The 25011-nt window shown below is 44.5% G+C and overlaps 1 protein-coding gene across 3 annotated transcripts in view; it reads left to right on the top strand.

Annotated features, from left to right (window-relative positions):
- Positions 1-3534: 3534 nt before the first annotated feature.
- Positions 3535-25011, top strand: part of SQOR (sulfide quinone oxidoreductase) — a 45852-nt gene continuing 24375 nt past the window's right edge. Inside the window, exons 1-2 of one of the 3 annotated variants that reach the window (XM_030842808.3) lie at positions 3535-3664; positions 24279-24529. In XM_030842808.3, the coding sequence (XP_030698668.1) occupies positions 24296-24529 (234 nt within the window). In that variant the 5' untranslated portion in view covers positions 3535-3664; positions 24279-24295. Of the gene's footprint in view, positions 3665-17101; positions 17182-19245; positions 19268-24278; positions 24530-25011 lie in introns of those variants that run through there. The other 2 variants (XM_060294316.2, XM_060294315.2) reach the window with 2 other exon arrangements.

Here is a 25011-nt window from a genome sequence, read left to right as displayed (position 1 = left end):
TATTTGTCAAGGTGATTAGGACACGATCTGTTGGCACTTAGAGGGTGGGAGCCGGGAATACCAACATCCTGTACTCTGTGGATAGTGCCATACACAATTAATTGTCCTGAGTCCTGCATGATTTCTGGTGCCCCCTCTTGCCCCAACATTTAAGTATAAAAAAAAAAAAAAGAAAGAAAAACAGGTGGGTTGATTGGAACACAGAGAAGAGGCAGAACCAAGGGAACAGTGGAGGTGGTGCCTGTAATCCCGGCCTTCCCCACCATGGCAGCTGAGCCTGCAGCCCCAGAGAACCCACGAGTAGCAGGGGAGGCAGTACACATGACTCTGGCTTCCTGGCCACAGCAGTGCCTGCAGCCACAAGTAGCTGGGCAGCAGTGGCAGTGGTACCTAGGATACCGGCCCACCAGCTGCTGAGGTGCCTGTGACTCTAGCCCCGTGGTCTACCACCTGCAGTGGTGGACCCTGCAAACCTGACAACACTGGACACGGCAGAGGCACCTGCATGACCCCAGCCGGCCTCCACCCTCCCTCCCAGTGGTAATGGAGCCTGTGACTCAGGGGATCTTGGACGCAACAGAAGAGCCCACCATCCTGATGCACAAAGCAGCCACATCAGCAACACTGACCCCAGAGGAACAGAAATGATAAGGAGGGCAAGGGGCCACCCCTGTGACAGAGGTGGTAGAGGGTGGGAAGTACTGATTCTCAAACATAATTTATCAGAGGCAGCGCAGGTAAGAGAAACTCAAAACTTGTCCTATAGTGCCACCTACTGGAAAAACAAAAGAAAAGCCTCTAATTTCTAAGCTGTTGAATTGTTAGAATCACGCAGAAAGTTGTTGGCTCCTTCAAATGCACCTGCAGAGGAACAATTCATCAAACACCGTGAAGAACCACAGTAACACCATACCACAAAAAGAAAATGACAGTTCTCCAGGAACCCAGCTTAAAGTCACAGAATATTGTGATCTCACTGGTAAGAGAATTCAAAATAGCTCTCATGAAGAAACTCAATGAGCTATAAGAAAACTCAGAAAGGCAGTTCAGTGAGCTCAGGAATAAAATTAGTGAACAGAAGGAATACTTTACCAAAGATGTTGAAACTCTAAAAAAGAGCCAAACAAATTCTGGAGCTGAATAAGTCAATAAATGAGATGAAGAATGCATTAGAAAGCATTGAAAATAGAGCAGACCATATGGAAGAGAGAATTAATGAGCTTGAAGATAGAAATCTAGAAATGATACAACTAGAAGAGGAAAGAGAAATGAGATATTAAAAAAATGAGGAAATTCTATGAGAGTTATCTCTTTTAGGAAGGGTGACATTAGGGTAATGGGTATCCCAGAAGGAAGAAAGTGAGAAGGGAGCAGAGAATTTATTTAAATAATATCTGAGAATTTCCCAAACCTGGGGAAGGAACTGGTTGTAGAAGTCCATGAAGCTAAGAGAACATCTAATTACCTAAATGAAAAAAGACCTTCTTCAAGACACATTATATTAAGATTGTAAGAAGTCAATGACAAAAAAACGACTTTTAAAGGCAACTGGGGAAAAAAGGATGGTAACCCACAAAGGAACCCCCATTAGGCTTTCAGCAGATTTCTTAGCATAAACCCTACAGGCCAGGAGGAAGTGGAATGACATTCTTAAAATATTAAGAGATAAAAGCTGTTGCCCAAGAATACTCTATCCAGCAAAATTATAGTTCATATACAAAGAAGAAATAAACACTTTCCCAGACAAACAAAAGCTGAGAGAGTTCATCATCACTAGACCTTCCTTATAAGAAGTGTTGAAAGGAGCTCTTTAGCAGAAACAAAAAGGCAAAAGTACATAAAACTTTGAGCAAGGTGATAAATAGAACCAGAAAATTGCAACTCTCAATCAGAATAGGTTTTAAACACTTCATTACAGCATAAAGGTTAAAGGGGGGAGCAGAAAAAAGTATAACTACTTCAACTTTGTAACAAGCTCACAACATAAAGAGATAATTTGAGACAACAGAAACAAAAAGGGGGAAAAGGAAGAAACCCATATAGGTAAATGAAGATAAGATGCTATCAGCAGAAAAAGGATTATTTTACCTATGAGACATTGTATACAAATCTCATGGTAACCACAAAACAAAAATCTAGAGCAGAGACACGAAACATAAAAAAAAGAGGAAACTGAGAAAAACATCATAGAAAACCCCCAAACTAGAATAGCAGACAGAAACACAAGGAAAAAGAAACAATGGAGATATAGAGCAACCAGAAAACAAGAGGTAAATGGCAGTACTAAGTCCTCGTCTATTAATAATCACCCTAAATGTAAATGGATTGAATTCACAAATCAAAAGACACAGAGTGCCTGGATGGATTAAAGAACAAGACCTAACTATATGCTGCCTCTAGGAGACAAACCTCAGCTCCAGGGACACGCATAAGCTAAAAATGAAGGGATGGTAGATGATACTCCAAGCAAATGGCAGACAAAAGTGGATGTAGCCATACTCATATCAGACAAAATAGACTTCAAGCCAAAAAGATAACAAGTGACAAATATAGACAGTACATAGGGACTTCCCTGGCAGTCCAGCAGTTAAGACTCCGTGCGCCCAACGCAGGGGGACAACTTTATTAGGTTGCTTTTCCGAGCTCTTACCTCTGTGATTGCCTCAATTTTAAGTTTACTAGGGTTCCTCTTTAAAAAGAAAAAAAGAAAAAAAAAGTTGACTGAAACAAAAAATTCAAAAAGAATTATTCAAAATTCACAGAACGAAATAAATGTAAAAGAAACGTAATTATACTTTCAAGGGACTTTAAAGTTTGTAACACATCTGAAGTTATAGAAGCTTAAAATTGCAGTAAGACTTCTGGACACCCTATATATGTTATAAAAAGGTGCTCTAGATCTGATGTGGTCGAGGACCACTCACCTACACCTCGCACCTACTTAGAGCAGCCAACTGAAAACGTCCAGTCATCAAAGTAGGACGCAACGTGGTGTGGAGACCAGTGTCTGAAAGCCAGCTGACCCTGACCTCCACCCTGAGGGAAGAGCGCTGCTCCGGCGCTTACCAAGGCAAGTTTTGGGGCTTCTCTGAGCCTTGGTTACCTTATCTGTGAAATGAACCCGGGAACAGTTGTCTCTCTGGACAGTCTTGGGAACCAGATGAGAAGCCCAGCAGGGCTCACTGGACGACCCAAAGCAAACCGCCAGAGCCTCTATCCACAGCCCCGCCTTCACCTTTGTTCCTGCCAGTTACGCAACGGTGTAGGCACCCGGGAATGGGGGGAGCGACAGGTGGCCTCCGTGCCCTCCTATGTCGCGCCAAGGGCACCCGGCCGCGCTCCAGGGTGCGCTGCGGGTAGGGGCGTCTGCCCTGCCGGCAGCGCCCCGGGCCCTCTGGACTCGCGTCCCTGGCTGTACCCTGTGAGCGCTTGAAGCCCGGGTGCAGCTCGCACTTGGCCTTGGCTCCCCGGCCCGTGGCGCCGGGCGGGGCAGCGGCGGGACCTTTCCGGAACTTTCCTGGGGTGGGGGTGGGGGTGGGCTCGCTCTCCCCGCCTCCAGCTTCCGCCCAGGGCCGGGCGGGCCCCAGCAGAGGCGAGAGCCCTCGCAGGGAGCGGCTGCTTTTGCTGCACCAACGCTGTGGCCGGAGGCTCTGCGCACCCCTGGGTAAGAGGCATCCTGCGGCCTATATCGGGCACTTGGCCAGGAGAGGGGGACCGGGCGGGGACAGAGATCACCCATAAGGCCGACTGTTAACCCAACTCTGTCCCAGCAGCTGGGACTGCGCGGCCCCTGTGTGTCGGGTTACATCCCTCTTCACACTTTTCTTCCCCACCCCCGGCATCTACAGCTAGTGCTGCCCTTACTGGAACCCGGGTCTTGGGACTCCTTCCGGCAGTGTCGGGCCTCGGGGTCGCGGAGAAGATGACCTGCGAGGGGCGGTTAAAAACCCGAAGTATCCGTCGTTTTGTGTATGGGAATTTCTTAGTATCTTAGTGTGTGGGAATTTCTGGCACCTTCCGCTTGTTGACAGCATGGTTCCCAGGGCGCAAGGGGTGCTCAGCCCCCGGGGGTAGGAAGTCTGCTTGCCCACAGTGGGGCACATTTATCCACACAGCTCGAGGCACGGAGGGGCGCTCAAGGAATCAGCTTCAGCTGCGGCTGGAACCAGCAGAGGAGAGCATTTAGGGCACGTGCTGAGCAGGAACTGGTGGAAAGGGTAGAAAGGGTCCTCTCGTGGAATTGGGTCCTTTCCTTTCCTCTTCGCTTCTCTCTTTTAGTTATAAAAGAATCCCAACCTAGCTTCTTACTCAAAGACACAGTGAGCAGAGCCTCTGGATTTGCCTGGGCTGCCCATTGCTGTAATGTAGGGTTCTGACCCATTTTTCTGCCAATTGCCACTTTGGCATTTCTGGGAAGACTAAGGACCACTTTTTGGTGCAGTACTTTTGAAGGTGTAACATAAAAGGCATAGAATTATAAAGGAAACCTATGTCAAAACACTTGTCAACATATGAAAAGAATTTATGCAGTAGTATATGTGCCTTTAGAAAAACGAATGCATTAAGTAACATGATCTAGCAGTGGCTCTAATAGCTATCATAATTTTGAAATAGTAATGAACACAAATAATATTTCAGGATTTGGGCAATGCTTGTAATGTAAGAAAATATTTGTGATTTCTATTGGTGACACAGTAATAGGTACTACTGGTACTGCTGGGGTTTCTTGCATAAATATATGAAGAAAGTGCTAAAGTTCAGTTCGAGATTAGTGAAAATAAAGATAGAAATTTTTATCTTCCACCCAAGTTCAGGAAGTCAGGTCACATGGCTTCTGGTCTTGACACTTCCACTGACTAGCAGCACGAGCTTGTCTTTTGGACTTCTTTTCACCTTGGCTTCTTCATTGTACAGTGGAGATATCGTACCTTCCCAAGTATTTAAGGTATCCAGTATTGCACCTGGCACAGAGGGGTGAGATAGGTACCATTTATTAGAACTTGTCTCCCTCACTAGACCCCAAGCTTGTGGCAATCACCATTATGTCCCCAATCCTGGTACATGGAATGTAGTCAATAAATATTGTTTGAATGAATAAGTGCATTGGAGAGGATTGCTTGTAACTACATCTAAAAAACCCAGAATTTATCCAGGAGACAGCTGGTGGTTTGCGAAATGACTCTGCTTAAAATTCGAGCTGCTTTTTCCTACTGGCTGAACAATGTAGAAACACATCTGGAGCTGGAGGGCTTGAAATGTCAATCAGGGCCTATGGGTCTGTGCGTGTGGGTCTGTGTGGCTGGTGTTTTGCCAGAGAAAATGAAATTGAGTGTTGATAGGAAACTAGAACTCCTTTGCAGAACAGTTTCTCCTCCATCTTGCCTGTGTCTAGGCCTGTTAATCTGATGTGATGTAACGCAGGAAATTGTCTTATAGGGAATGGAGACAGACCCATGATGAGGCATTTCTGGACACAGATGCACATTTCTCTTTTCTCTTTTCACGTTTCCCTGCTCCGTCACCCATTACATAACTCCTCTATGACCCTTGAAGATTTGGTAAAAAGGAGCAGAAGGTGAAAGTTGCTACAAGCTGCCTAGACTAGACCTAAAGCCAACTAGTTGCTTCTTAATTCCCAGCCTTAAAAGTCTATGTAATCCAATAAATGTGGATGGTAATAGGAAGAAGAAAAGTAGATCCAGCCAGTGAAGCCTGTGGTTTACTTTGTAAAATTGCTAAGTTGGGGCAGAGAGATGGGGAGAGAACTTTGTAAAGAACAGTAAATTTAGACCACGCTGGGTCTGTCTACGCCTGTAACTTTGAAGAGGGCAAATGCTGGTGTTATGAACTGAATTGTGTCCCCTCAAAAATTCATATGTTGAAGCCCTAATCCTCGTACCTTAGGATCTTACTATTTGGAGAGAGGGCCTTTAAAAAGGTAATTAACGTCAAATGAGATCATAAGCGTGGGGCCCTAATCCATTACTACTAGTGTCCTTATAAGAAGAGGAAAAGACACCAGGAGTGTGCAGAGACAAGACCATTTGAGGGCATAAGAAGGTCCAAGCCTAGGAGAGAGGCCTCATGAGAAACCAGACATGCTGACACCTTGATTTTGGACTTCTAGCCTCTAGAACTGTGAGAAATCAATTTCTGTTGTTTGAGCCACCCAGTCTGTGGTATTTTGTTATGGCAGCCTGAGCAGAATAATATACAGGCTGAGGAATTTTACATTGAATGTGAGCTCTTTATTCTCTTTCTTCCTTTGTTGCACTGACCTTCAAGGCCATGTGTTCCAAATGATGTTGCTAAAAGATGGAGGAGGAAGGTTCAACCCAGATAAGTTTTCTCGTGTCAAGCTGCTGATGTTTCTGGTTCAATTTTTGCTGTAGGATAGCCTGATGTTAATCAGGCAGACTAATTCAACCTGGACCTTGCCCTTTGAAAACAAAAGCTAAGCATCTGACCTTTTGGTTCTGCAGGTCCATGGGATGAGCCCTCCTTGAGGCAGTGGGTGCCACATGTCTGGTTGCATGAGTGGGGTTGACTCCCAGGGTAACTGAGAATCTCAAGGTGAAAAGAGTTGGTTAATATATCAAAATATTATACTGCTGCAATTACATAGGGCCCCAAGAGGCCTTGCTCTTGAACCTCCAGCCTCTAGAACTGTGAGAAAATAAATTTCTGTTGTTTAGCTGTGGGTTCTCTCTCTCTCTCTTTTTTTTAATGGCAGCTCTAACAAGTTAATATAATTTGGCACTCTATTCTAAGTCGTGATCCCAGCAGGTCCATCACTTTCTCTTAGGACCCCTCTCCTTTACCTACCCAAGAATATCTTATGCTCTCTTTCTACAGACACTCTGTATTGTCCCTTGGATCCTGTCTGAGGTCATTAAGGCCTTCTTCACCTTCATGGTCCTGACTGTTAGGAAAAACAGTCTTAAGCAAATGACCAGCCTAGCTGCTGAGCCATGTACAGAGCAGATGCTTTTATAAATGCATGGTGGGTGATGGGATGATGGTGTTGGTGATCATCCTTAAGTACCATGGGGTAATTCCTTTCCAGTCATAATGAATTTACAAATTTGACCCTAGCCCAGCCCTCAGGGAGCTTTCATTCTGTGTAGCTGGGAACCAGCAGCTCTAGCCCAATCTACAGTAATGGAGAGGGAATAGCTGTGTCTTTATCCTGGGACCAATCCCTGACTTCTGGAAGGGGGAGGCCTCAATCTTGGGGCCTATGGTGATTTCAATCTATGATACTTTCTTTTTCCCTTGGCAGTTTGCTGTAAGGCAGCCCATGGTGTCTTCATAGGAAAATGGTGTGTTTTAACAATCACCTTGTTTACAGTATAGATTGTGAGAACATCCCAAGGAGGTGCTGCGTTTAGTAAATGTGGTTTTGTGTTTCTGTGAGCATGTGCGTGGTGCTTTAAGTGGGTGACAGGCCATCCTATTTTCTGGCCAACTGGGTTTGCACGATAATCGTGAGCCTTTCAAGGTCTAGGTAATCAAATCCAAGCTTGTTTTGAGTCATAGAGTAGGAGGGACCTTTAAAGTCAACTGGACACATCCACTTATTTTATGCTCGTGGAAGAGGACTCAAAGTGGTTGCGACTTGCCCGTGGCTCCACAATGTCTGCTTCCTCACTTATAAACAGGGATGATAATACCAACGTCTCGGGTTGTTGTGAGAAATTATGTGATTCACAGTGTAATGCCTGTCACATAGAAAACCTTCAGTAATTTTTTCTGATGTTTTTGTTGTGTCTGGGATAGTGCACAGCAACTGCCCAGTGAATCATGGTCAGCAATGGTGCTGGTGTCAGACTCGGGGGAAGAGAAAGGGAGATATGGTTTCCATTCTGATTATGTTCAAGGCTTGGTTACAAACCACTGTCATTCTTTGCTGCAGTAGTTTAGAGCTCCAGTCAATTTATGGAGTTAGTAGGACAAGTATTCACCTTTGAGTATCTGCTTGTGAACCTCTGTTTCCCTTTTCCCCTCGTTTAGAGGATCACAGAGTTTAAAAAAGGAAGGGACCTTTGAAACTACCCAGTCCAATCCTTTATTCCACTGATGAAGAAAACATGACCCAGAATAGTTAAGGACAAGCCCTACCTGGCACTACCTGGAATGTGGACTTGGGTCTCCTAACTCCTGACATGTCCTCAGACAAGGCTTTTGCAGGAATGGGAAACTGTGTCATTTATTTAGACATAGGAAAGACACTAGCTTAGGGAACCTGGCACACCTGTTACTGTGTCTACCCCCTCATTCTATCCTAACCATTAAAGTATTGAACTTGGCATCTCTTCAATCACGTTCAAACAACACATGTGTAACGTGTAATTAAAGAGTCTCTTCTCATTGTGTTAAGACCTCACACGCTGGATTCCATGGAACAATATGCCTGACAAATTGGCCAGTCCCTGTTTATAATGAAACTCCACTCCTCAGAGGCTTCTTGTATGTGAAACTCTGAGTGGGCATTCCAGCACTCCAGAGGCTGATGAGTAATTTTATTGTGATCGTTGAATGGGTTCAGGAGATCAGGGCAAAGGTGGATCCCTGCTGTGTGACTGGAAGCAAATTAATTCCACATTAGGCCTCCCTCTCCTGTGTGTCTTGTTGTACAGTCTCAGGATGGACACACACAGGCATATGCAAACATTGAAACCTTCAGTATACTTGACTAGAGGCCAACTGTGAATGGTGGGGTTGAAGGGGAGCTAAATTGTGATGATTTATACACTAGAACATGAGTGGTCAAGCTCCCACTGGCTAAAATAAGCAGAGAAACAAGGCACTTCCCCTCATATAATTCAGACAAAACCTTTAACTTTCAGTTGAAATAATCCAATTGACTGTCTTATTGTTTCTTTTTCTGGAGCCGTAATGTGAGAGAATTCTCTTTCTGTAAATAGGATTTTTATTTTCTGCTTAGCAAATGTATGGTGAAGTTGTCACCACAAATGGTTGTCACCATTTGCTAAGCAAATGTGTATACATTTGCTTAGCAAATGTATGGTGAAGTTGTCAGTCCCCCCCCTATTGCAAAGCTCTCTGATTGTAAAATGAACATAGGCTAGGGAAACTTGTAGGAAATTTCTCAGTAGCAAAGGGAGCCACTGTTTCATTGCCATGTCCTCATTAGTAACTTTTTTTTTTTTTTTTTTGCTGTACGTGGGCCTCTCACTGTTGTGGCCTCTCCCGTTGCGCAGCACAGGCTCCGGACGCGCAGGCTCAGCGGCCATGGCTCACGGGCCCAGCCGCTCCGCGGCATGTGGGATCTTCCCGGCACGAGGCACGAACCCGTGTCCCCTGCATTGGCAGGCGGACTGTCAACCACTGCGCCACCAGGGAAGCCCCCTCATTAGTAACTCTTAATCAGTAATTCTTTAAAGAAAATTCCTACAGTTTCCCCCTAAAGAGTTAGGGAACTAAAAAACCCAGTGTGACTCAACCCTGAGTCATCAGGGAGCCGTCCGGGATTGTTTCTGTTGCCTGGACGATTTTCTCTTGGTCCACTACTAGAGCACTACCTTCACAGCTTCACGTTTAAACAAATATTTGGCATTGTAACAGCTCTAGAGGTAGAGTTCCAACATGGCCCTGCAGGCCTAAATGAAGATTGCCCCATTTTCTTTATTTGTTAACAAAATAGTAATCCAGTTCCTGAATTCAAGGGGAGGTGAGCTGAGAGGAAGGGCGCCACCTGCCTAATCCCTTCTCGGGCTCAGCTCCTTAGGCTCCTTCGTTCTCAGGGCCCTCAAGGGGCGTGGTTTCCTTCTCTCTCACCCTGCTTTGGATCTTCACTGCACTCTGAGTAGTCCAGTACTGTTACTTACACCGTCTCTCCAGTATAGCCACCTGAACAAGGTCCCGGTTCACATCCTTCCTTCTTTATCCCCTATGGCTAATTTGTCACAAAAATTCCTTCAACATCTGTTTTGCATTCACACCTTCATCTCTGTTCTCCTGTCTATTCGAAGCCCTTGCTGGTGCCTGAATTTCTGAATCAGCCATTTAATGGACCTTCATATTCCTGGTCTTCCCTGGGACAATAGACTCTTCTTATTCATCCCGGGTTCCGCAGTGCTTACCCCAGTGCCTGGGACATAGTAAACACTCAAAAATGCTGAACTCAACTGAATTACTCTAAGTCATCCTTTCGACTCCCCCCCCAGGGGGTCTTTTTCAGTTTCCTTAAGAACTTCCAAGGGCTCTCACTGCCTTTAGCGGGGACCACAGCTCGTGTGCAGCTAGGGCTGAGCAGTAACAAAGGAGTATCGTAGGCCACGTGGGGCTGGGTGAGAGCTGGAACCTCGTGCAGGGTCCAGATGGGCAGTGATGGCTCAGCTCCAGCCCAGAGAGTTGACATGTGAGAATGTGGGTTCAGTGTTGTCAGAGAGGCCAATAATCTGGAATCTCAAGGGTAAGATATCCAAAAATTTTAATGTTGGCACTAATTCAAAATTTAAGCAGAATTTATGAGTCAAACAGAACACAGCTCTGGTCTGCATTGGGCCTGCAGGTTGCTACTTTGTGACCCCTAGATGAGATTACGAATTGTCTAGGATTAAGCTTCCAACCCCAAATTTTACTTAATATGCCTATACAGTCTTATTTCTCTGTCTTCCCAGTTGGCACCAGCTTAGGCTCCCTTCTCCTTGTCCACAGTTATGCCATGCTCATTCTAGCATTTGGGATTCCATCTCCCAAATCCCTAACTTGTCCCAAACTAGCCCAGATCGGCCCTTGCCTAGACTTCCCTGTTTCTGCCCACACAATGCCTCTCTCTTCAGCTGCCATGATTCAACTTTGGCTCCGTCCCCACAGGGGCCCTTCTTACCTCTCATCCAGTCATTCTCTTTCCCTTACCTCTGTCTTATCTGAATCTTTATTTCTTTTTTTTTTTTTTTTTTTGCGGTACGCGGGCCTCTCACTGTTGTGGCCTCTCCCGTTGTGGAGCCCAGGCTCCGGACGCGCAGGCTCAGCGGCCATGGCTCACGGGCGCAGCCGCTCTGCGGCATGAGGGATCTTCCCGGACCGGGGCACGAACCTGTGTCCCCTGCATCGGCAGGCAGACTCTCAACCACTGCGCCACCAGGGAAGCCCTTTATTTGTATTTCTAATGCTAGCACTGAATCAGGCCCTTATCATTATACCTGGACCTCTGTACTAGTCTCCTAACTGATGTCCAGAATTGGTTTTGTCTCTCTTTTGATTTAATTTTCTCCTGGACACTAGATTGATTTTCTCAAAGCTTTCCCCTCTGTTCTGAAAAGTTTGATATATAAAGCCTCAGTTCCCTAGCATGGCCCTTTATAATCGGGCTATGATGTTTCTTTATTACCTACTCCTCTCAATATCAGTCATATCTGGTTGGCCTTCCCAGCTTATTAGTCAGGGTCTTATGAAACACTTGGCACACTCAAACAGTGCTGTTAAGAAGGGTTTCATGAAACAACTATTTACAAAGATGTGGGCAGGGTTAAAGGGAACCAACAAGAGTGGTGAAGCAATGGTATTGATTTGGGGCCTGAAGAAGCAAGTAGAGGGATTACTAGAACCCTGAGTCAGGGCGGTAGCTGAGGGGAAGGCCACCCCACAGGAACCAAGGCCTTCAGCTGGAGGAATCCAGCATTGCTCAGCTGAGGCTTGGCTGCGAGGGGTCTGGGGAATAAATACCCGAATTTCATTCTTTTCGCATCCTCTGATCTCCTGGTGCCTCCCACTGGCTGAATCCAACTGGAAGCCAGAGGACCAGGGAGGCCAGCTGATGCGCACCTTGCAGGTCAGCTCCCAGGGTTTGGAGAGGGCAGAGAAGGCTGGAGAGAGGTCTGGAGGGCAGTAGCCTACTCTTTGATTCATTTACCTATGCTGTTCCCTCCCATAGCATCTTCACCTGTCCAAATGCTGCCAGTCTTTTACGTGCTGCTCAGATTCTGTTTCACCAAGTTTTCATTGATGATTTCTTCTCTCCTCAAAACACCTAAGGTGTTTAGCTCATACTGATTACATTGTACTTTGCTTCTGCTAGTTAAATCTAAGATATGGGATATAAACCCAGATTTTTGGAAGCCGGCGCCAACTTTCCTTCCCCTAATCCAGAGATGATGTAGGTGGTGGAAAATACAGGTGCCTCATTTTCTGGCAACTGTCCCTGAGGAGGTGGCTAGAGAGTGCTGCACTCCTGGTAGGCTGCCGAGGTTTTCTGCCTGTTGCCACCAACTCTTTGGACCCCAGGGTTGACAAGAAGGGCCCAGATACTCGATAAGTGTTGTGGGGATAGATGGGACCAGAGTTAGAACCAGAGTCTCCAACCATCAAGAGGTTTCAATCTCTCTGAGAAAACAGATGCATCAAAATGCCAACAAATAACAGTGACCACAAGGAAGTTCCAAGAAGGGCAAGACAGGTACCATGACTTGTAGAACCAACCTGGGCTGGAGGGACTAGAGAAGCTGGGACTTGGACTGCACTTTGGGCCACGGCTAAGATGAGGAGACAGGAAGGGGCATTTCAGAAGGGAATAATAGCCGGGGGTTAAGGGGCTAACGTGTACTCCATTCCACTAGAAGGTAAGTTCCGTCAGCACAAGGACCTGATGTGACACGTTCACTGGTTTTTTTCCCAGCACAGCTCCTGGCGTAATGAAGGATAGGATCTCAGTAATTGTCTTAGTCTGTTTGGGCCGCTATAAGAAATACAGTAGCCCCCTGTTATCAGTGGGAGAATACGTCCCAAGACCCATCCCCCTCCCCCGGCCCCAGTGGATGCCTGAAACCATGCATAGTACCGAATCCTGTATATACTATGTTTTTTCCTCTATGTGCATACCCGTGATAATGTTTAATTTATAAATTAGGTACAGTAAGAGACTAACAATAATAAAATAGGACAATTATAACAATGTACTATAATGACAGTTATGTGAATGTGGTCTTCAAAATATCTTGCTGTATGAATTTAATGCCTTTTCCATCCTAACTAAGCACTTATCACACCGGGGCTGTAACTTTGGCAGTATGAGATGCAACATCAGTACTAACACGAATTTCTTTTTCCTTCTTCATAATTTCATGGATAGAAGATTCATTCCTACTGTAGACCTTAGCAAACTCAGTATATGATTTCTTTTATTTTCTTAAGTCAAGAACTTTCACCTTTTCAATTAGAGGGAGCATTTTACATCTTCTCTTCGGCAAATCCAAATTGCCAGCATTGCTCCTCTTGTGCTTTGGGGCCTTCATTAAGTGAAACAAGGGAGACTTGAACACAGCACTGAAATACAGTTGATCTGATAACCGAGGTGGCCACTAAGTGACTAAGGGGCAGCATACGCTGGACAGAGTGATGATTGATGTCCCAGGTGGGGTGGAGTGGGATGGCGTGAGATTTCATCACACCACTCAGAATGGCATGCAATTTTAAACTTATGAATTTTTTATTTCTGAAATTAAAAATTTAATTTCATTTAATATTTTTGGACTGAAGTTCACTGTGGATAATTGAAACCACAGAAAGCAAAACTGTGAGTAAGGAGGGACTACTGTACCACAGACTGGGTGGCTTATAAACGACAGAAATTTATTTCTAACAGTTCTAGAGTCTGGAAGGTCCAAGATCAAGGTGCCAGCATAGTTGAGTCAGGGCCAATGTCTTTTCCCTGTGTCCTCACATAGTAGAAGGGGTGAGGGATCTCCCCGGACCTTCTTTTATAAGGCACTAATCCCATTCATGAGGGTTCCACCCTCATAACCTCATCACCCCCAAAGGCCTCACCTACTAATACCATAACCTTTGGGAGTTAGGATTTCAACGTATGAATTTTGGGAGGGCACAGACATTTAGAGCATAGAATGAATTAGCAGATGGATGGATTTATTCAGTACCTTTGTATGTCAGATGTGTACACAGTGAATGAAGGTAGTACTTAATTAATTCAGAAACACTCTATTGAGTGTAGAGGAAAACACAAAGCGCTAGGACACATCCCTACTCAAGCTAGAAAGGGAAAGATGTACACACATCTCACTACCTTTAACCTTCCAATATTTAAATTAGACATTCTAATGTTAAAAAAAACTTTCCCTTGGGGAATCCTGTGGTGGTCCAATGGTTAGGACTCCATGCTTCCACTACAGGGGGCCTGGGTTTGATCCCTGGTTGGGGAACTAAGATCCTGCAGGCCACACAGTGCGGCCAAAACCAACCAAACACCTCTCCCCTGACATTTGGCTCACCTTATTGTTGGCCTACCTTATCAGTAACTGGCAAGCTCTGCTGTTCTTCCATTAGCATCTAAAGCTAATAGACTGGGAATGGGACCAGGACTGGGTGGGGAAATTTCTGTCCATCTGCACAGGTCCTTGTATGTAGTAGGTACTCAACGAATACTTGTAGAAACATTCTTAGATACAGCAGAATTGTGGCCATGCAGATTTCATGTAACTCTTTCTTTCCATAAAGATATGATTGCACATTTAGCATAGCTAAATGTAATTTAATCTGCATACCTTTTGTGTAGGAAATAAATCTGTAAATAAAAATATAGCTTAGGTGATGTTTTTTGAGCACTTCTGGCTGATGTGCCTTTATCTTTTATCAAGGTTAAATGGCTAAAATATATGGGAAAACTTTCCTTGTTGGAGAAGATATCCCGTTTCAGTACATTAATAGAGTGGGACAAAAGAGAGGACCGCCCGGTGCTGTATTCTTCAGGAGTAATTATTGCATTAAAAAATCATACCGTAGCTATGTTATTTAGTTGCAAAACTTGGTTCACTCACTCACATAATTATAGCATTCAACAGTAATATGTAATTAAATTGCTTTTTAAATGGCACCTGACAGTTCAGCGAGTTTGTAAGGAGAAGGAGTAGAGCAAAATTTGTTAAACATGTAAAATCTTCCATCTGACTGGACAGTAGTGAATGCACTTTAATGTAGTGTATTAAAATGTACCTGGGATTTGTTTTCAATGAGGCATGGTGAAACCAGCACATCAGGAGATGACCACCATGAAGGACAAAGTTTTGACTCCGAGTTCCCTAGGAATGGGAGGCCTGGTACACCATGTACCAGGGCCACATGGGGAAGCATGCAGGTTGGTCAGGAGGCAGAAAAATTAAGGAAAACCTGTAATGTGGTTTTCATGAGGCAGGGGGAACAGGCGGACCAGGTTTGGGATTGGCTAATTTGAATAATTTTAGTGGCTCTGGCGTATAGGGACTGCCCTGGTTGTCTGATGTCTGGTCCTGGGATGATCAGGGCAGAAGAATGTTGCCTTCTGGAATGTAAAAGCCAGACAGAGGAAGTGGTTCGGGTATGGACTCTGGGTTTTTTGGCTTTACCTATCAAAGGTGTGCTCCTAGGCTGAGTTGTGTACTGTCTTTAGGAGTTGGTTAGCCCTGAGAGGGGCAGTCTCTTTAGGATTAACAAAGCCCCCAAATGTCAAACAATCATAAAATACAGAAATTAAAAACATGATTAATACAGTAGGATTCAAAATATCTCCAGGAAGGTTTCATGAAGTGTCTTATTCAGTGCCATTGATAAGTGCCGCAAATATGCCTACATACTTGCATGTACTTCAGATTGAGATGAGATCACATTAAGGTACCATAGCATTTGGGCGGCAGTGTTTGGTATTTTCCTGGCAATCCAGTCACAGTGACCATTTCCTTCCTGAGATTTTTTCCATATTTGGACCTGCCCTTTGATAGTTTAAGTCAGAGGGTGTGATGGCCAATATCCTGTGTCAACTTGACTGGGCCACAGGGTGCCCAGATGTTTGGTTAAACATTATTCTGGGTGTGTCTATAAGGGTGTTTCTGGAGGAATCAGTAGACTGGGGAAAGAAGATTGTCCTCCTCGGTGTGGGTAGTGTCATCCAATCAGTTGAAGGTCTGAATAGAACAAAAAGGCTGACCCTCCCACGAGGAAGAGAGAACCCTTCCTGTCTGCCTGCCTTGACCTGGGACATTGGTTTCCTCCTGCCTTGGTACTTGAACTGAAACATCAGCTTTACCTGGATCTTGAGCCCGCTGTTCCTTTGGACTGAAACTCCACCGTTGCCTCTCCTGGATCTCCAGCTTACTGACTGCAGATCTTGGGGCTTAGCCTCCATAATGGTGTGAGCCAATTTCCAGGAGTGCCCTTTGTATAATAGGGAAAGTGATGATGTTTGCTTTGGTTCTCTCCCTCTCTCCTTTCCATCCCCTCCGGTTTAATCCTGGTTTTGTCCTTTTTTGGCTGTGTGGCCTTGATGTAACCAGTCTCCTGGAGCCTCACTTTTTTCAGCTGGTAAAATGGGGATGATATGTCTACCTCTAGTGCCTAGCACAGTGCCTGGCACATCGGAGTCTGAGATGGTGCAGTGATGAGCCAGTTTTACAATAGGGGTCAGGATCTAGCTTCAGATTGTCCAAAGTAGCCATGGTATGCTGGCAAGGGGTGGGAGGGGCTTTTGCAGAGAACTGGTAGAGGGAGGGACCAGGCCAGTTCAGTGAGTCCCAGAGGGGTGGGTGGGCAGAGTGCCCTAGAGGAGTGCAGTAGGCACTAGAGGTGGATTTACCCAGAAGCAAATGAAGTTTAAGCTTTTGGGCCTCTCTCTTGCACAGGTCTCTGTGGGTGCTGGGAGTTCCAGGAGCGGAGGGGTAGCCAGGTTATAACCAGAAAGCATTATGCTTACGTTTCTGTTAAACTGCCTAAGAGAGATCTCAGAAGAGTCTTGACTCACCAAGGATCCAGACATTTATTTGGACTTGTTTTCTCATTCCAAATTAATATTAACTATCTAATTTTGTATTTGTAATTTTGGGTCTCCAACGTGTATAGGCTTCAATGCCCATAAAACCTGGATCTGCCCCTGCCTGGAGGGCTGCCCTTCTGGGGGATGGCATGTGGAGCCCCAGCAAAGAGGTCATCTTGAGATTCGGAGCCGGGAGAAGGTCCAGACTGGGAGCTCTCCACCTCTGAATTGCAGGCTCCCGCTAATGCCTGCGTTGCTGCTCCAAAGGGCATTCAGAAAAAGTTGCTGTTCACGGAAAGGACTCACTGTAGCTCTGACCCTGCTGCAGATTCAAGTGACCTTTGGAAGATCACCTCGGCCCTCTGAGCCTCAGTTTTCCTATTTGTAAAGTGGTATCGATACCTCCAGTGTAGACTCAGGTATGGGTCCTGTGAATTGTAAAGCTCTAGGCACTTGGGAGGGAAGTATTATAATTGTGTTGCTACTACTTGTATTTCTGTTATCTTGCTATTACTTGAAATAGGCTTAGACCTTAACATTTCAGTGACTAAAGAGCAAAGGTAATTTCCACCCTGACACACTGTTTTTTGATTTGTTTTTTGCTGTTTCATTCATTCGTTCATTTTAATTTTTTATTGAGGAAACTTTCCAGCATATACAAAAATTCACAGATTACCACAAGGAATGCCCATATATATATCCATCAGTTGGCTTCAGATTATTATCAACTCTGAAATGCCATTTGCAGCAATGTGGATGGACCTAGAGATTATCATACTAAGTGAAGTAAGTCAGACAGAGAAAGACAAATAACATATGATATCACTTATATGTGGAATCTAAAAAAATGATACAAATGAACTTATTTACAATTACAAAACAGAAGTAGACTCAGACATAGAAAACAAACTTATGGTTACCAAAGGGGAAAGGAGGGGGCAGGGATAAATTTGGAATTGGATAAATTTGTATTTGGCAACAGATACAGACTACTATATATAAAATAGATAAACAACCAGGACCTACTGTATAGCACAGGGAACTATATTCAATATCTTGTAATAACCTATAATGGAAAAGAATCTGAAAAAGAATATATATATATATATATATATATAATGGAATCACTTTGCTGTACACTTGAAACATTGTAAATCAACTATACTTCAATTAAAAAAATTATTATCAACTCATGGCCAATCTGATATCATCTACACTCCTACCTACTCACCTCCTGTAATATTTTTGAGCAAATTCCAAATCATTTAAACTGCAAGAATCCCAGTATTTTAAAAATTTAAGGGCCCATAAAAACTTACATCAATACTATTATTCTACTCACTCGTCCCCCAAAAAACTTAAAATTTTTTTCTTCCAATTTATTTAGTAAGCTAAAATTTAATATCATATATTCCCTCCCAACTCACTCCCTGGGGCATAAGTTACTTTACATTTGAATTAAATAAAATTCAGCTGGTAGACATTTTCCCTGAATTATCTCTTAGGTCTAACACTGTGAGAACTCAATTGAGGAGTAAGTTTGAATTAAACTCTGCTCTTTAATCAGGGAGGTGACCTTAGGCAGGTGCCTAACTTTACACTAAGCCTCAATTTTCTCGTCTGTAAATGGCAATACTAACACCCTCTTTACAAAGTTATTGTCTCTGAGACAGCATAGGTACAACTAGTAAACACTCAGTAAATGTTAGCTATTATTATTAGGATAGTTTCTCCCTACTTTTTCTTATCGAACCCTGTCTTCTGGAAGTAATTTTGTTGAGAGATGTAAATAACTGACGATAGCCTTGGCTGATTTAAGTTAAGAGGCCCAGCAAGCCCAAGGGGGAGGAGCGAATGGAGGAGGAAGAGCCTTCCAGGAGTCTTACCACCTGGGCACTAGGTGTGAGCCCAACCCATGCTGTGTAGACAAGGTTCACTTGTGTCTCAGAGACTGGGACCCACAGGGATGCAGACCCTCAGGACATCACAGCTCAGCATAAGCTTGGCTGGGAAGCTGGAGGTCCAGAGGTCAGGTAAGAGGAACGGGGTGGGTGGTGAGAGGTGGAGGCTGTTCACTGTCTGTTTTCCTCTTTGATTTTTGAAGTTTTCTACAAAGACGATATAATAAAGGTTGGCCTTGTAGTTATTGAAATCGAAAGCAATGAGGGCCCAGCCTGGCATGGGCTTGAGATAAGACAGTTGTGACCCATACAAAGACCCCCTGTTTCCTCAAGAGCAAAAATAGCTGAAAGATTGACTGAGTCTTGCTGGCCTGTTGGGTCTTTCATTAAGATGCTCTGAATAAGCCTTGTTTAGAGGCCAGCTCTTTTTGAACTGGGCCAAGTGTCCTAGCTGACACCCGGTGAGTGGCATGCACGTGGCATAGGATTAGAGAGCTCTCGACACTGGCGGTCTGCGGCTTGTCCCAGAAAGCCTGGCTGTGAGAGGTGGGGGAGTCCCAAAGACTTGTCTAGACCAGGGGGTCTGGAGTCAGCAGCCGGTGATGTAAGTAGGAGATGCCTAGCAGGCTGTATTATTTTTCAATCAGCAGGGATTTTACTTCAGTCAGACTACAGCTAGAACAAAGCATTTATTTTGATTCTTTGAAGGAAGCCCTCAACTGATTTAGCATTAATTGAATTTTTATCTAACTTAAAAGCATGACGTTATTTAACTAGGACATGTATTTGTTATATGAAATACATTTTTTTAAATTAAATAAATGTGCCACTTGTTAAATGAAGGTTAATTTTGCCCTATTTATTGATCCTTTTAAAGAGTGGGTGTTTCACCTTGTAAGAGGGTAGAGAGGAAGCAACTGCATTCGTCTGCATCGTTAGTGGGTAATTCTTATTTCTTAACCTAACAGGTAGATGTGTTTCAGGCTCCCTTCTAGGGAGACTCAGAGACTTAGATTTATGCTCCTTAGTTATTTTGTTGACAGAGGTCTTTTATTTCTTTTCTGTTGACTTCAGGGTCAAGTTTGGCCTTTCCTTTTTTTTCATTCTGGTTAAGATTGCGTGACCTGCTTCCTTCAATTGTCTGTTTTTTTGATTGTTGCTCCAGACTTGGTTTAGGTCAATGTCAGAAATTTCTCTTGGTTCCTGTCGATATTTTCTGACACTACTTCTAACACCTGGTGTATGTCTTTTCCAACACCAGCCAGTTCTCTGACACCGGCTGGCTGTTCAACAGTTCAGTTCTGATGTTAGCTCCCAGAGCTGCAAATGGCATCCCAGGCGACCCACACTTCTGCCTGCCTGACTACAAATTTTGGGGCTCCCAGGATGCCCTCTTAGGTTTGATAATTTGCTAGAATGACACACAGAACTCAGGAAAACACTTCACTTATGCTTACCAGTTTCTTATAAAGCTTATTTCAACTCAGGAATGGCCAAATGGAAGAGATGCGTAGGGCAAGGTATGGGCTGGGGTGTGGGGAGAGGGTGGGGGGGTGCCACAGAGCTTCCATGACCTCTCTGGGTGTGTCACCACCCTCCCAGCACTTCAGCACGTTCACCAGCCCCGAAGCTCTCAGAATCTCATTGTTCAAGAGGTTTTTTTAAAAAAAATATTTATTTATTTATTTATTTATTTTTGGCTGTGTTGGGTCTTCGTTGCTGTGCGCGGGCTTTCTCTAGTTGCAGCGAGCGGGGGTTACTCTTCCTTGCGGTGTGCGGGCTTCTCATTGCGGGGGCTTCTCTTGTTGCGGAGCATGGGCTCTAGGCGCGCGGGCTTCAGTAGTTGTGGCACGCGGGCTCAGTAGTTGTGGCTCGCGGGCTCTAGAGCGCAGGCTCAGTAGTTGTGGCGCCCGGGCTTAGTTGCTCCACGGCATGTGGGATCTTCCTGGACCAGGGCTTGAACCCGTGTCCCCTGCACTGGCAGGCGGATTCTTAACCACTGTGCCACCAGAGGAGCCCCTGTTCAAGAGTTTTTATAGAATTCAATCTCCAGCCCCACTTCCTCCCAGAGACTGGGGGCGGGGCTGAAAATTCCAACCCTCTAATGACATGTTTGGTCTTTCTGGTGAACGGCCTCCATCGTGAAGCTATCTAGGGGTCCCACCCTGAGTCGCTTCATTAACATTAACAGTTATGGTTGAAAGGGGCTCCTTCTTATTATTTGCTATTGAATAACAACTCCTGTCACCCAGGCAATTCCAAGGGTTTTAGGAGCTTTGTACCATGAACAGGGAATAAAGTGCAAATATATATATTTTATTATACCACAGTTGCAAAATGGGATACTAAAAAATTATGATTATTGTCCTGGGTTTTTTCTGGTCTTTGACCTTGTATCATGCCCTGCCTTCTCCATAAATAGCATTAGATTGTGGTTCTGGTTTTTCTGATCCGAAAGTGAGGATGACATTACATTGTTAGAATGGGAGTGTTCCTGAGATTTTCAAGTGTTTTCAAGCTTGGAACATTTCCTCTAACACGTTCTTTTATGTTTGTGAAATTTTTGTTTATGGTTCACAAGTGAAATTTGACTGCAAAGACCAGGATATTCTGCTTGATGACTGTTTTTAATGAAGTTGATAGAACTGGTTCAGAGGACTTTGTGTTTATTTACACTGAATCCAGAAATAGGCTATGGGTAACTGCTGAAATGAAACAGAACTAGCCTTCTTGGCTGAATGAGGGAAATATTTGCATAAACTCTTCCTCTTTCAAGAGGAGAACCATGGGGTATTAGGCTGGAGGGGAATTAGGAGGTTGAAGAGCCTCAGATGGCGTGGTTGCAAAGCAGAAACTTAGCCAGGCCTCCTTTTAGATCATTATTTTGTAACTGTTTCCATGGAGTTCAGATGTTGTGTCAGGACCATGAAAAAGTGGTTTCCCTAAAAGGCAAGTGAGGAGTTTTGCTGTGATTCCGTTGTTCTGTGGACATATAGAAAGGCAGGATGTGATGACTGTCTATTCACCATAAAATATCTTCTTCCCTAGCAAACAGCAATATCCTACTTGGTGATTTCCTCCACTCCTCAATGATTAAGAAACAAAGAACAAACAAACAAAAAACCCAACCAAACAAATAAAACCAAATTGAGTGATTTTAAAAATTTAAAGCTCATTAAAGAAAACGTGAGAAAAGCACATGCAAAGAAGAGGGAAAAAATCAATTATAGTATTATCAAAACATTGCTAATATTTAGGTGTCAGTACCGTGCAAAAAATGGTTTCCCTTTTGTGGGAAGTGTGGAAAAGATATCTGGATTTTTTTCATTTAAGATTATCATATAAGCACTGTTTTGTTGTTATTGATAGAGATAATAGATATAGTGGTTTAAAGCAGAGGCTCTGGCACTGAAGTGCCCAGGTTCAAATCACAGCCCACCATTTGTGAGCTCCCTGCCTCAGTTTTATCATCTGTAAAATGGGGATGATAATGACAGCCATCTCACAAGTTAAATGTTTATGTAAAGGACTTAGTACATGTTTGTTATTGTCATCAAAATAGATTTCATTATTATAACATTAATATATGTATACAGTAGAGATTTTATAAGATTCAGAAAAGCAGAAGAAATCAAAATCACCCATTATTCTAAAACCCAGAGAAAAACCACTTACCCAGTGTTAACATTTTCCTATTTTTTTAAAATACACTTTCTCTTACATAGTTGAGCTCATATTGTAATTCCAGTTTATATCCTGATCGTTACGTAATTATTCTGGAAAAGACTAATTATGTAAACATAATTTGAAAAGACTACATAGGTCATCTTGTGTAACCATATTTTACTTAACCCTTCCCCAAAGTTTTAACAAGCAGATGGCTATTCCTGCCCATCTCCCCGCACCCACCCCCATATTTAAAAGAGAAGTAATCATAAATTAGCCTTGGTTAGAATAGACTGGAGCCTGAGCCTTCCTTGGCCAGTGTGGAGGCTGCAGTTGTTTTTTCTGTAACCAGGACGTAATCAGATCCAATCCACAAACCAGTTAACTCAGGGTTGAATGTATTATGAATGAATATGTGAGATATATCTTTGTAAAGGTTTGTCTTCTTAAGTATTAGAGGTTACTTCCTTAGAACAGAGTCCCAGAAATGGAAATGCAGGGTCAAAGGATGAGAAATGTTTTCTATAAGGGTCATACTGATTTAAACTTGTGGCAACCGTGTATGAGCCTGCCCCACTTTCTGTAGCCCCCATGTCCCTTCCCCCAGCTCTGGGTTGCTTTTCAGATCTGAAATATTGAGGAAATTGTCAGGGGTTCCAAAACACTGGAGTAGAGTTAATCTTAATTAAAATCATCACTCCGGCCCCTCCTTCTCACTCCTCCAGGGCCCTTCTTTCTTCCTTTCTTTTTCCCTCCCAGCTTTCTCTAATTCCCTCGTGTAGCCTTCCTCTTCTCCACTGGAGGCGGTGGGGTGGGGGAGTCATATAATTAAGTTGTTCCCGTTAAGAAGTTGGTGAACTTAGAAGCTAGAAGTGTTATCCCCCAGCTGGGTACTTGCATTTTAATAAAGGGTTCCTGGAGCATTGTTGAACCCACAGGACTGAGCTTGATGGTGGAATTTGGGGTGCTGCAATACGCAGGGAGGGAGATATTTTGGTCTGGACCCCTCAAGTTATACAATAGACTGTATCCAAGATGTAAGGCCGGATCTGTGGATGGGATGACGCCAAGGCCAGCTTCTGAGACACCTTCATTTCCTCACTGCCAAAGCACCAGCTGCTCAGAGCAGAAACACCTTTTCCTAAAGGTTAAAGTGTGTCTCTTGGAAAAACTATTCGGGGAGATTATTTACCGAATTGGGTGGATATAATAAAAGACTAGTCAGCAGCATATGCAGATTCTTTTCATAAAATATAACTTTATGATACCAGGCAGGGCTCCTTTTATGGCTTTTGCATCATCGGATTGAAACTGCCATAGATATGGAGGGCCTTTGCTTACGTGTCTGTAGCCAGTGATTTAAATCGTGTGTCGCTGGGCAGGCAGATCCGGGTACTTCTTAGTGGGGCTGAGGCTCTGATTACCTTGGCCTGAGCTCTGAGCTGCAGAGAAGGTGGGTTTCTTGCTGGACTCTTTCTGTTTCAGCAAGGTCTCAGGTGCCCTTTGTGGCAAGGGATTGTTCAGGTGTCTATCTGTAGACTCATACATATTTGGGGGACTGAAAAGCCAAAGAAAGAATTGAGGAATGTGCCTGAGAGGAGAAGGATGACAGCGGGATACTGTAGATGATGCCCTAGCTTTAGGGAGGGACAGGGAGAGGTACAGGCACATTATGAGGAGAGCTTAAAAGATGAGACTTACTTGGTTCAAAGTCTGAGATGTCCTGCAAGGAGGAGGAGAGGGAGAAAAGGAAAGCTTAGCCAATTGTTAGCCATCTGTGGAGCATTCCCGAGAAGCTCTTGACCACAGCCAGGTGGGGAGGTGGTGTGGAAACGGCGGCAACCAGCTCGAGCCGGCCAGATGCCAGCCTCCCCTCCCTCCCTGAATGAAAATGCTTCGGTCCCATAGTGGCTCCTTCCTTACACAGAGCCTTATCTGTTCCTTTCTAGCCTGATCCAGCCTGAAGATGACCCCGCTGGCTGCTGTGGTGTCTGGCCCCCGTGTCCGACTCTTTGCCTGCCTCCTCAGGCTGGGCTGTCAGCAGGCCAAACCACTCCAGCTTCACACAGGGGCCAGCCTCGCAGCTAAGAACCACTATGAGGTGCTGGTGCTGGGTGGGGGCAGTGGTGGGATCACCATGGCTGCCCGCATGAAGAGGAAAGTGGGCGCAGAGAATGTGGCCATCGTTGAGCCCAGCGAGGTAAGTCTCCCCCTTTTGAGTGCGTGCGTGTGCATGTGCGTGTGCGTGTGTGTGTGTGTGTGTGTGTGTGTGTGTGTCGTGCACATGCATGTGTAGGTTAGGGGCTGGGTTGGGGATGACTGTCATGCCTAGGCCACCGTGTTCCCAGGTTAGTGCTTCTCTTTCTGGGCACAAAAAGCAGGTCGTCCAAAAGAATTGGGAGAAGGTGGGGGGAGGGAGAGAGCGAGGACAGATCTCTTGGCTTACGTTCTTCTCTCTGTTAGTTTCTTAGGGCTGCCATAACAAATTACCATAAAGGGGGTGGTGTAAAACAACAGATAATTTATTCTTTCGCAGTTCTGGAGGCTAGAAGTCCCAAACCAAGGTGTTAGCAAGGCCATGCTCCCCTCGAAGGCTGAGGGGGAAGGGGAAGCTGTCTCATGCCTCTCTCCTAGTTTCTATGGTTGTGGACAGTCCTTGGTGTTCCTTGGCTTGTTGTAGAT

This window comes from Globicephala melas, chromosome 2, assembly GCF_963455315.2.
Source record: "Globicephala melas chromosome 2, mGloMel1.2, whole genome shotgun sequence".
Lineage (NCBI taxonomy): Eukaryota > Metazoa > Chordata > Mammalia > Artiodactyla > Delphinidae > Globicephala > Globicephala melas.
Note: the sequence above shows the minus strand (reverse complement) of the source record. Positions and strands in the feature narration are given on the sequence as shown.